The sequence below is a fragment of the Phodopus roborovskii genome, unplaced genomic scaffold (assembly GCF_943737965.1).
Source record: "Phodopus roborovskii unplaced genomic scaffold, PHOROB, whole genome shotgun sequence".
Taxonomy (NCBI): Eukaryota; Metazoa; Chordata; class Mammalia; order Rodentia; family Cricetidae; genus Phodopus; species Phodopus roborovskii.
In genome coordinates, this window is record NW_026125811.1 from 1013266 (window position 1) to 1025419 (window position 12154).

Sequence of the window (12154 nt, forward strand, 5' to 3'; positions counted from 1 at the left end):
CTGGCTCTTTTCTTCCCACGGAATTTCAACTGTTACAAATGCATTGTGTGTAACTAAATGTCAGCTCCAGCTCCTGCTCACTGGGCTGACAGTCCCAGCCTAGTTTTAGGATCCCTGATGCTTTGATGTGCCCGCACCCTCAGCAGTAGGTACTACTGCAGACCTCTGCTGAGATTTCTGAAGGACTCACTTTGAAGTGAGCCAGAACTCAGTTCTCTGATGCTAAATTGCTGAGAGTGTTTGAGTCTCTGAATGCTGACCTCACAGGTCCAACTAGATAGCTGGAAACTGCATTAGCAGAGCTGGGCTGAGGGCCTCTTTAAGGGCAGCTTGGAAGGTCTTTCAGAGAGGTGGGGTAGGCTTTTCCACTCCCAATCATGGTGGCCAGGCAAAACTTCAGAAACAAAATGTTAGAAAAAAAATCTCTTTGAAACCTGTCAGAGGAAAACCAAGGTGATAATAATTCGAGAAGCTGGAGCCCTGGAGAGAAATGAAGTGCAGACAGGAGGCTGGCATTCAGCATCATTTTCCCTGAGGCTATATTATTATTATTATTATTATTATTTTTTTTTACAAATCTCAAGCAGCTTTTGGGTGAAGATGGGTAATAAATGGAGCCCAGGAGCCACTGAAGAAGGAGATTCCAGGTTAACAGCCTGGAGGTTAAGCTGAGATGTCCAGCAGGGTAAACCAGCAGAAGAGAAAGAGTGGAAATGAACCGGGTTACAGCTTGGATATGAAGTTTTCCCAAACACAGACTAATTCTCACAGAGGCCAAAGCTCAGCTTCCAGTTTGCTCAGTTTCAGTTAAGTCTAATTCAATACAAGCTTCAAGCTGCCAGCAAGACCAAAGGCTATATCTTCTGGAAAATAATAGCATCCAGAGCCTCAATTTACCTACAGGTTTTGGCACACAACATTCAAACAAAAATTGCATGGTCTGCCAGGGGACAAAATAAGTGGCCCCAAACCAAGGAGGGAAAAGTTAAAATAGAAGTAGATGTATAGGCATCTCAGAGGTTAGAGTTTACAACAGGTTTATTTTTAAAAGATTTACTTATTTAACTTATGTAAGTAAGTACTTGCGTGTGTGCCTGCATGAGTTTATGTGCCCCATGTGTGTGCATGACCACCAAGAAGTCAGGAGATGGTGTCAGGTCCCCTGGAACTGAGGCTACAAAAGGCTGTGAGCCACCTTGTGGGTTCTGAGAACTGAACCAGTGTCCTCTGGAGGAGCAGCTAGTGCTCTTAATAACTGAGCTATCTTTCCGGCCCCTACAAAAAATTAAAAGATACATTGTGAATCTATTTGTGAGCCAAATAGAAATTAGAATCACCATAGAGAAATGGGAAAAGTACAAGCTATGATAAAATTGTGACATTAAAATGTGTTTAAAACAGTTTTTTTCCTCTGGCACTCCAAAATAAACGTAAAACAAAGATATGAAATTTTCGTCAATAACAGAGCTGTTATTAAATCGCTAGCCATTATAACAGTGAAAGGAACAGACTTTACATTTTAATGTAAAGTTGGTTTGTAGTTATACTATACATAGAAGAGATAGATAAGAAAGAGAGACGGTAATGGAATTTATCCTTGAAGTTGTAATGATTACAAACTTCCCCAAACTGAATAAAACCTTCAGGCCAAAGATTAAAGAAACACTATGATCCCCAATCATGGAAACAAACAAACAAACTACATCTATATGTATCATAGTAATACCATTCAAAGTTTAAAAAAAGACAAAAAAATGTTAAACCAGAAAAACCCCACAATATTTTAAAGGATATATGATAATACTGACTTCACAGAAGAATTCAGATGATAATGATGGTAACTGCCAAGTGCCAAGAGAATTCTCAAATTCCGAGAATTCTGAAAATATTCTCCCAAAGTAAATACAAAATAAGGTAGTATCAAACATAAGCTGCAAGGACTCACTATTGGACTTACTACTATGTCGGATGCTATAGGGAGTTCTTTGTACTGGAAGTAAATGATCTGTAGTGAAAGGCACAGAGATGCACAAAGGAATGGAAAATGCACAAAAGAAAAATTCAAATATAAAGAAAAATCTAAATTTAAATCATAAACAAATATGTACGCAACCATAAAGTATATGCAAATAACACAAATGGTATGGTGTGGGTTCTAAAATCACAGAGAAGTAAAATATAGAACAGATAGGGGCTGGCAGGATGGCTCAGTATATAAAGGAGCTTATAGTCAAGCTTAGTACCCAGAGTTCAATCCCTGAAACTCACATAAAAGAGGAATATGAGAACCATATATACACCATGGTATACAATTCCCACCCTCCAGAAACACACAAATGAATAAAATGTAAAATATAGCACAAAAAGCAAAAGGCAAAAAGGATTTTTAAATGAAGTTGAAGTGCCCTCACAGCCCTGTACTATGAGGAAATTCTAATTTTTAGTAGATGTTTATAAGTCAAGGACACATACACATATTGTAAACTTTTGGGATATGCCTAAATGAATATTGAAAAGGGTTTCCATAATTAACAAATTCATAGCGGAGTGAAATGGAATAATTAAAATATTAAATTAATGTAAGATATAACTTTGACAAGTGATAGAAGAATAACTTTTTTTCCAGATATGAGACAAAGAGTAATAATTTGTCTTTCTCTCCTCCCCTCTCTGGTCCCACTACACTCTCTGGTTCCTTTTCTCCTCAGTAAATTGTTACAAAAATTTCAGGTTGCTATGTGTCTCACACACATTTTGTTTCCTTCATGCCACGTCGGAGTGCAACAATGGGACTCTCATCACCTGCTAGCACTTCTTGGATGCCACAGCATCCAGAACCATAAGCTAAACACATTTCTATTGTTTATAATTTACTCACTCTGTAGCAAGAGAGAAATAAGATTATGACAACAGTTTTCTAAAACTTTATAATTCTAAATATATATATATATCAATATATATATATATCAGGCTCAATAATGAGTTGTGAAATCGGATGGAAACTTTTCTAACCTCTAATAAGAAGCTGATTTTAATCATCCATGATAGAAGACAGCTGTATCCTTCTCATTTCTTTTTTAAAATTTTCTCCTCATTTTAATGCCAAATTTTCATTTTTTTTTTCAAGGAAATGGTAATTGCAAGGTATGCTATCCTATCTTTATTTTTTTGAGACTTTCACACGAGTACTGTATTTACATCATTTCCATCCCTTCTGCTCCCCCTCCAACTCCTCAGATCCATGACCTCCTCTCCTGGAGTTATAATTTACATAAACAATATACATATGTATATATAAATGCAGCCTGCAGAGAACATTTAGTGTTGCTCTCCTGTACATGTGTTTAGTGCTGGCCATGTTGGAATGGAGAAGCTAATAGGGAGCTCATCCTTGAGGAAGACTGATTCTAATTTCTTTCTCTCTTTTTTTTATAAGTTTTAAATTTAAATTTGAAACAAGCTTGTTTTGCATATCAATCCCTGTTCTCTCACCCTCCAGCCCTCCCCTGTCTCCCCACCAACCCCCATCCCATCCCCTTTCTGCTCCCCAGGAAATGTGACTGGTATCAGGACTAGGAGTGTTTAGCATGTATGCATAAGGTTTTCCTTCAGTTTCCAACTTAAAGAGAAAACAAAGAAAAGGAAATAAACATGTCCAGATGATGGTTATTTTAAGAGGAGACAGATGAGGATGGAACCAAAATATTTAAGAAAACAAGCATGATCAACTGAGGAACCAAGTTAGTAGGTATTATCAGACTTCCCTGAATTTTGTGATGACTATGGAATTCATTAACTCATTTAATTTGCTATCCATTTGATTACCAACTCCATTTGCATAAGTTCTAAGTGACGTTAAGTATTTGTTTATTTGGCCTTTGTCCAGAAATTTGCTTGGTTTTCTCTTTAAAAGCACTCCTCAGTTTCCACAAAACCTAGCTCCTGTCATCTGTGGCTGGAACAATTGTTCTAGAGTGTGAATCATCAGAAGAATGATCATGATTTACAGATCACAATCAAGTATTCTAGGTTCCTCCAATACTAGCCATCTGAATCCATTCATTCCTTTATTCCTTCCTTCATGAATCTTTCATTTCATCTATTCAGCAAAGATATCTTGAGCACTCAGTACAGGTTAGAAACTGATCTAGTATCAGAGAATACATTAAGGAGAGGATAGATTCCTACTTTCTATGTGTATGTATTCAAGTGTGTACCTACCCTGTGTGCGCATGTGTGGGCAGTTGACATTATTACTCTTTATCTTCTACTTTGAGACAGAGACTCTCACTGAACCCAGAAGTTGACAATTCAGATTGAATGGCTGGCCACCAAGCCTCCAGTATCTCTTATCTATGGCTCCCAGTGCTGGGATTACAGGCATATTCTGGGGATCTAACTCATGTCCTCATGTTAGCATGACAAGCACATGGCCAACTGAGCCATTTCCCAAGGCTCCTACACTCCCATTTGTGTGTGTGTGCTTGTATAAACACAGTATGACAAAAATAATAATAATAAAAGAAATTCTCAAGAAAATAATCATAGATTGTATGTACTCAGGAGAATAAAAGACATGTATCCATGCTAAAACTATAAATGAGCACTTGTGACAAATTTACTCACTATCATCCCAAGCTGAAAACACTCCTACTGGTCAAAAACTGGAAGACAGATAAACAAAACAGGGCACATCAGCGCTATGGATACTACATAGCAAAATAGGAATGGGTTACTTACACATGCAATATAGTGTGTTAAAATGACTGTATGCTATATGCTACCATTCATGGGATATCCTGGATGAGATCAAGGTTTCCAGGAGCTGAGGTGGAGGGGATGGTTTACTCCCAAGAGACTAGAAAGTATTTGAGGAGGTGATAGAAATGCTATTTATTTGAACTATATTGGTGGTAGTTGTGTTGTGAGGGTGGGGAGTGTTCATAGACATGTCCCCTAAGAACTTACTATATACAACTTACAATAAACCTGAAAAAATAACAAACTGGTTGATATGATGGCACTGGCCAATCTCTTAGACTGAGTGGCCAAGGAAGTTCTCTTAGAGAAGGGCGACTACTGTGTAAAAGATACTTCTTGGATGTTCCTGTTTGCTTTTTCTAAAGGTGAAAAGGGGGAAAACTTCTGCTTTCCATTTTATTCTCAAAGCATGTGTTTTAATTAAAAGGGAATTTATGCAACCACACACACCAGGAAGATTTATAAGTGCAAGAATGCAAATTCAGTCTATTTTTAAAGGATGTTATTGACAGGCACAGTTCAAAAAAACCTCACCAGGGAGCCCTTTCGTGAGACGCTGTGTGTTTCATGATGAAGTTTATCCTTTTTCTTTCTTTCTTTTTTTTTTTTTTTTTTTTGCCTTCATGCATATTAAGTTGCTAGAAATGGTACTTAATTAATCACATAAAAGCCTGACACTTGAAAAGATAATGTGTGAGAGACAAGATGAAGGTTCTTCTTGCCCTCCTCTCTCTCCTCCTCCACCTCTTTGCAGTTGAGAGAGTGCCTGGCTGGAAAAGCCCACTTCTGTACCACCTGGCCTCTGCTCAGTCCCAAACCTGCTGGCTGCAAGTCTGGTTCCTTGTGGCTGTGGGCAGATACAAGTTATCTGCCTTCTAGAGTGGCAGCATATGCCTCTGAAAACCAAGCTATATAGAACTTAGAACTGGCAGCTCACCCAGTCTCTTCTAACTGAGGGACTTTATGGAAGGATGCTTTATAAGAAACTAAATTGTCTTCTTTTGTGAGAAAGAGATGGATCTATTCAGAATCCCGGAAGCGAGGCACAATAGCTGGAGACCCATTGAAGTGACCAGGGAGAAGGGCCCCTTCTGCCTTGGCTCACTCAGCAGTGTCTTTAGAACAGCCAGATTTTAAGCCTGTAACTCCCAAAGTCAGGAAAAGGGAAATAAAATGAGACTGCATTTTGATCCTTGCTAAAGTGTTTAGTTTTGCTAAAGAATTTGTGGCTTGCCATAAGGAGAGAGTAAGGCTTTAGTTTCACTTTCCTCCAAGTTTGTCCTGAAGGCTAAATCCCATCACATGTTTTCTGTGTCAAACAAGGGATGGAACTTGAAAATTTCCTGCTTCTACTGCAAGCTGCTTGAATGGATTATGCACTCATTGCTCAAATATCAGCCAAACGGTAGTTCTTCGACTCTTATAAGTAGAATGGATCCTGGATGTTATAGACAATATGGGCTTTATGGAGCTTCCCAGTGCTGAGAAGGCAGAGACAGGAAGATCTCTCAGGCTTGTTGGCCAAGCAGCCTAGCTTACTTGGTGTATTCTAAGCCAGTGAGAAACTGTCTCAAAAAATACAGGATGGGCAGTTACTGAGGAATGACACCTGAGGTTGACCATTGGCCTCCACATATACACACATGCACATGCACACAATTTACACACACTTCTCTCTCTCTCTCTCTCTCTCTCACACACACACACACACACACACACACAAAATAAAACAATTAATTGATTGTAATTAAACCAAGGCCAGAGAGTTAGTTAAGTAACTTGGCCCAACTCACCCATACGAATAGTTGTAGCAGATAAATGTCTAAAATTCAGGCCTGTTGATGTCCACCAAGCCTATGCCATGGGGAAGAAGAATGGAATTGTACACTTGTGGAAGGAGGAAGCACTTTGAAGAGTGGATTCAACAAGAATGGGGAATGGGACCATGTAATACCATGTATGAGGACATCAGTGTATGTATGGAGGCAGAGAGTGCAAATGGAGAGAGAAGACAGGGACCAAAATTGAAGGAGCTTGAATGTGAACCTGAAATTAGTCAGCTGTGGTAATAATAGGATTCCATTCACTGAGACTCCCTTTTGGGATGATGACAGTGGTATAAAGTTTTCAAGAAAACTTTCAACAAAGACTCAAGCTCACTGGGGATAGAGAAGAATGCAGAATGGCATTTGTGATGAGCACCGGCATTGCTGTCAATCTATGGTGGGTAGGCACAGATGAATACTGCTATGAGTCCCGCTCACATGTCAGAAACATGGTCGCAGTGGCTTTGGGTGGGGCCTAGGTTTCTGTAGGGGTTCAAAGCCCCCCTTTGGTTATGATGCTCATTCACATTGGACAACTTGGTTGGCCCTTTTACCGAGCTATCAAATCTGAAGGCTCACTTAGAAACTGCCAATATTTGCTAAATAAATGGTCTCATAACTTGGCATTTCAGACTTGTACATACACTTAAAAGAAATAAATTCTAATGCCAACCAAGAGATATGAAGTCCCTCCTCCAAGCAAGATGCTATCTGCAATTGATAGCTGTTGAGAGAGGGAAAAATCAGTTTTCTTCAATGGAGTGGTACTTGGCATACCAACCACACTCCAGGGCCAATACAAAATGGAACCCATACTTGTTTATTTGTGTGTGTGTGTGTGTGTGTGTGTGTGTGTGTGTGTGTGTGTGTGTGTGTGTGCATTTGTTTGTTGGTTTGTTCATTTTTTTTTATCAAAGAGAAGAACATGAAGTTGGGTGGGTAGGGAGGTGTTAGGATCTGGGAGGAGTTGGGGAAGGACAAATAATATGATCAAAATATAATGTGTGGCATTCTCAAAAAATAGAACACCTAGAAAAGTTTCTCAGCCTGTGTTCATCAGGATAACTGAGGTCTTTTCTCTCAATGGGACCCTTCACACAATCAAAAACGCTATTAAATACACCAACATGGATGAATAACACGGAACTATGCCTTGCATAAGAAGGCAGACAATCTGTATTCATTGTATGATTCCATATGAATGCAATAATACTGGGTGAATGAAATCAAAGTAACAACAATTGCTTCTCTATAGAAATATTAACTAGAAATAAGCAAGGTACTGGAACTCCTTAATATCTCAACTGGGCAGTGGTTACACAGCTACATAGACACATGTAAAATACTGAGCTGTTAACTTACTCTCTTTACTGTGTACATAGATGACACATTGAAAAGTATAGAAGTCACATGTGCATTGCCATGTTCATAAGGCTATTGTAAGAATCTCGTAGTTTTCAAACATAAGATAAAAAGAAAAGTACAGTCTTGTGTTGTCATCAAACACAATTCTTATTCCTGTTGAAGTGAGTGCCATGCACCACCTGTAATTCCAGTGACCCATCAGCCTTTGTAAGGCACAGCCAAATACAAAAAGTTAGTGAGGACACACTGCAGCTGCGGTGGCATTCAACTCAGCTTTGCACAGAGCTTTCTCTGACTGCTGATGGTGAGTTCAGTCTGCTCTGAAACTCTGGGAAGAGGGTCTCTGCAGCTGCAGTTTTCCATTCCATGCCCTCCCTTTCTACTCTGTTCACTTCCCCCAGGAGACAGTAAACACCATCTGGGCCACTGCATTCACCAGCCCGGAAACCCAAATCTCTTCTTCCCATCAAGAAAATTATGCTCAGCCTGACGTGCCCTCCACCAGTGGGGACCAGCCATAGAGCTTCTGCCAGCTCCAAAGTTTGCTGGCCCTGAATGAACACAGAAAAGTGTCTGTGGTCATTAGTACCTGGAAGGTGAAAAGGCACCGTGCAAGGAAGATGAGCATGAGTGGAGAAACCCTGTGTGGTCCACACAATACCCCCATTTCTGGTCCATCACTTTTAAGTCTCTGAGAATATCATCTGTACTAGGAAGGGTACTTTAAGTAGCTTAGGATAAACACATGGCCACAATTACTGATAACTCTATCTGTATTTGTCCAATACTTACCAAGGCCAGCTCACCTGAGGACAGTTTGTTCCTTTACAAAAAGAGACTTCTGCACCACATGTATTAAGATGTAAGCCATTTTCTTCAGATTCTAAACTTTTAAGAACTGTGCCTATGCTTTTTCCAGTATATGCTCAGGTTCTATGTAGTTTAACATATACTGTATAGTTGAGTTAAGACAACAACTTATGATCTCTGGTCCATTAGAACTGTTTTTTTTTTTTTCTTAATGTAGCCATTTAGTATATGCTGTATCTGATCTCTGGAGATCTGATCTCTGATCTCCAGAACATAAGATATGGTCAGCAATGTGTGTGAATATCCTGCAAATATATCTTTTCTTCTTCATTCAACCACGGGTTTTATTTTTTAACATAGTAGATACTTGATAAATGCATGAAAACAAGTTTGAAGATTGTGTTAATATAAAATCACACACACACACACACACACACACACACACAAAATGAAGTTCACAAAGATGTATATTTTCCAGAATAAAGCACCTCCACTAAACCCCAAATACATTGAACATAGGACATTAATAAAACTATTAAAATTAGAAGTCAACCTTGAACAACACTTGCTTAGCCAGGCCAAAGGGAGAAATCGTGTTTAAATTCATTGAAAGAAAACTTAGAAAAATCAGCACACAATTCTTCTGTTCAGTCACACCCAAAAATCAGCTGTTAGAAAAGTTAAGACTTTGTCCAAGGAAGACAAAGTTCAAAGAGACTGAGCCTAATTTTCTTTCTCAAAGATTTTACAGAGGGGCAGTGAGAACGTCTCTCTTTTCTGAAAGGTTCTGAATTGCTTCTAAGAAACATTAGCCTGAGGTTGACACTATAGGGTGTGATTGTCCTTTTCATTGCTCAATTAATTTTTCAGGGAGGGAGAAGACAGGATAGACAATGATTTTTCTTCAGAAAAAAAATGCCCCTTGGTCTCAGGCTTAGAGATTTAATTCTCATTTGTCTCCTCTTGTCTCCACCATTCACTCATTTTTCTTTTCTTAAACTAATTTGCCAAACTCCAGAAGTAATTTCCAGAAAAAAACCATGCCTGGAAGGGAGTTTAAATTTGAGAAAAACTTCCCTTTCGTGAAAACAGCTCCCCTGTGTCATTCAATGAATGCCCCCCACCCCAAGAGGATATTAACTTCCAGTCAGTACTTACCTGTCTGCAGACAGTGCTGTAAGTGTGAAGACAGACACCCCCACTGAGGTAAGCTGTATAAAGGGGATCAGTTTGCAGCCAATCCTGCCAAATAACCATCTGTCAGCCAGGTACTTGCTGGCATCCACAGGGGCGCATGTTACCAGCAGCAGCAGGTCTCCCAAAGCCAGGCTAGAGATGAACAGGTTTGGCACGTTTCGCATTGACTTGACTGTACAGAAGATCTTGATCAGGGTGATGTTGCCAATGAGGCCTATCACGATGATAACCCCATAAACTGCAGGAATGACATAAATGATTCCCGGGTGGAACCAGTTGTCCATCTTGGGGGGGTTCAGACTTTGATTGAAGGTGTTGTTGCAGTGCAGGAAAGGGTCCACTTCCAGGTCCAGGTGGGAACAATTATTCGGAGCCATCTCAAGACTTCTCTCTAGAAAAGTGCCTTCAAGATGCTGCTTCTTAACTTCTGGTTTTGCAGTTAGGTAAAGACGACAAGCTCTGTGCTGGGCTCTTGATCTCCTTTAATACAAGCACTGAATGCACACACACTGGTATTTCAAACTCTAGCTCAGAATGTTGATGTTGGTTCTGCCCAAGCCTCCACACCACCAGTGAGCAATATATCTATCTGCAAATGCCCTGAGTTAACAAGCAACAGAAACTCAGCCCGAAGAAAAGCTTAGGATTAAGCCCAAGCTGTCCCAGCTCTTCCTACCTCCATTCTACTCTGAGTCCCTCTGGCTGCAGTTTACTAAGAACTTTTGGATTGCTATTTTCACACAGCATTTCCCGTCTTCCCTGATATGTAGAACCTGAAGGTTTAAAGTGGGTAGAAAAAACTGCACCAAGAAAGCCTCCAATCCTATAGGCAGGATGCTTTGCACGTCACTGGCTTCCACAGCAAACGGCAGCTCTCCTGAGCTGAAGCTCTGAAGAGGAGCCAGGACCACGTATAGACAGCGAATGCCAGCCCCCTGCTGGACACTTCAATCACTGCCCAGCTGCCTGCTTTCTCCAAATGAGAATCAGCCAGCAGATTGCAACTCCTCTGGCTTAACAGATACCTTTGCCTTTTAATTTAAGCCAGCAGCACCTATAGTCGGTATTTAATAAACGCTGCTCTCTGCAAAGACTGGGGCTATCTCTGATACTATCTCCATGTGTTCCTATGTGACTCATGACCCTTCCCACATCTAATCTTTACTAATGCATTAGAATAGCACCTCTGGGTCAGTGTGTGAGCTGTTCTACTGTCCCTTTGGAATAGGGACTGTTACGGAGAATTGTATGCACAGGGTTCACTTAAAACCTTCAGCCACAGACTTTAGGAAAACCAGAAGCATGGTGCACATGTGCTCTTTCCTGAAAATTTCCCAAGCCTGTGTTCCTTAACCATGGATCCAGCTGCATGCTTAATGCTCATAGATCAATAATCTTTTACAGACCCCCCCAAAACATGCATTTTTTTCTTCTGATCTAAAAACCATATGAACCAGCTTTTTGGTGTAGCTTTTGCAATTTTTTGGCAAGCTTTCAATTTCTTCTGAACTATACAACAGTTGTGGATTCTCCCAAGAAATGGGGAAGAGAAACTGGTGAAAGAAATGTTATGGTCGAAAGAGTACTGAGAAAGACTCTATTAAAATACTATCAGAATCAGGCTTAACCTTTAACTGGCACTAATAAATACATTGTAAGGCTATACCTTCAAGATGTCTGTGGAACTGGCCCTTCCTGAAAGCCAGTTAATAACAAACAGTACTAGTGAAGGCTCATTTTTCAGGATCCATAAGGAATAAAGAAATAAGTGCTTGTTACCATGTCAGGGCCCACCAAGAAAGCTTCCAAGTATGTTGTCATGGACACTTGCAGCATTTGATACCCAGGTGGCTGCTGTAGCCTTTTTGTAATATGAAAATGAAAGTCTCCTTGCAGCCAGAAGACTGACTGACGTTGCACACTTGTAGGTGGAAGGGTTTCTTAGTAGAGTCCAGCATGGCCAGTACTGAGTCAATAACCATGAGCCTAGTGGTGTCAATCACCAGCAGTACAACTTGCTGACTCAGGAAATAAGCTTCAGTCCTGACTGACCCTCTAATTTAATACCTTGGCACATTGCTTGGGCAAGTTACTTACGCATCTTCAGGTTCAATTTCTTTCATCTGTTGATCGAGGATAATTTATAAAGGTCAACAAAAAACAATCCCTGGTCAGACTATATGGTATTTATTCCA

The 12154-nt window shown here is 40.0% G+C and overlaps 1 protein-coding gene across 1 annotated transcript in view; it reads right to left on the reverse strand.

Moving 5' to 3' along the window:
- Grpr (gastrin releasing peptide receptor) overlaps positions 1-10900 on the reverse strand; it is a 33687-nt gene extending 22787 nt beyond the window's left edge. The window contains exon 1 of the mRNA XM_051178741.1: positions 9921-10900. Within this exon, the coding sequence (XP_051034698.1) occupies positions 9921-10336 (416 nt within the window). The 5' untranslated portion in view covers positions 10337-10900. The remainder of the gene's footprint in view (positions 1-9920) is intronic.
- Positions 10901-12154: the final 1254 nt, after the last annotated feature.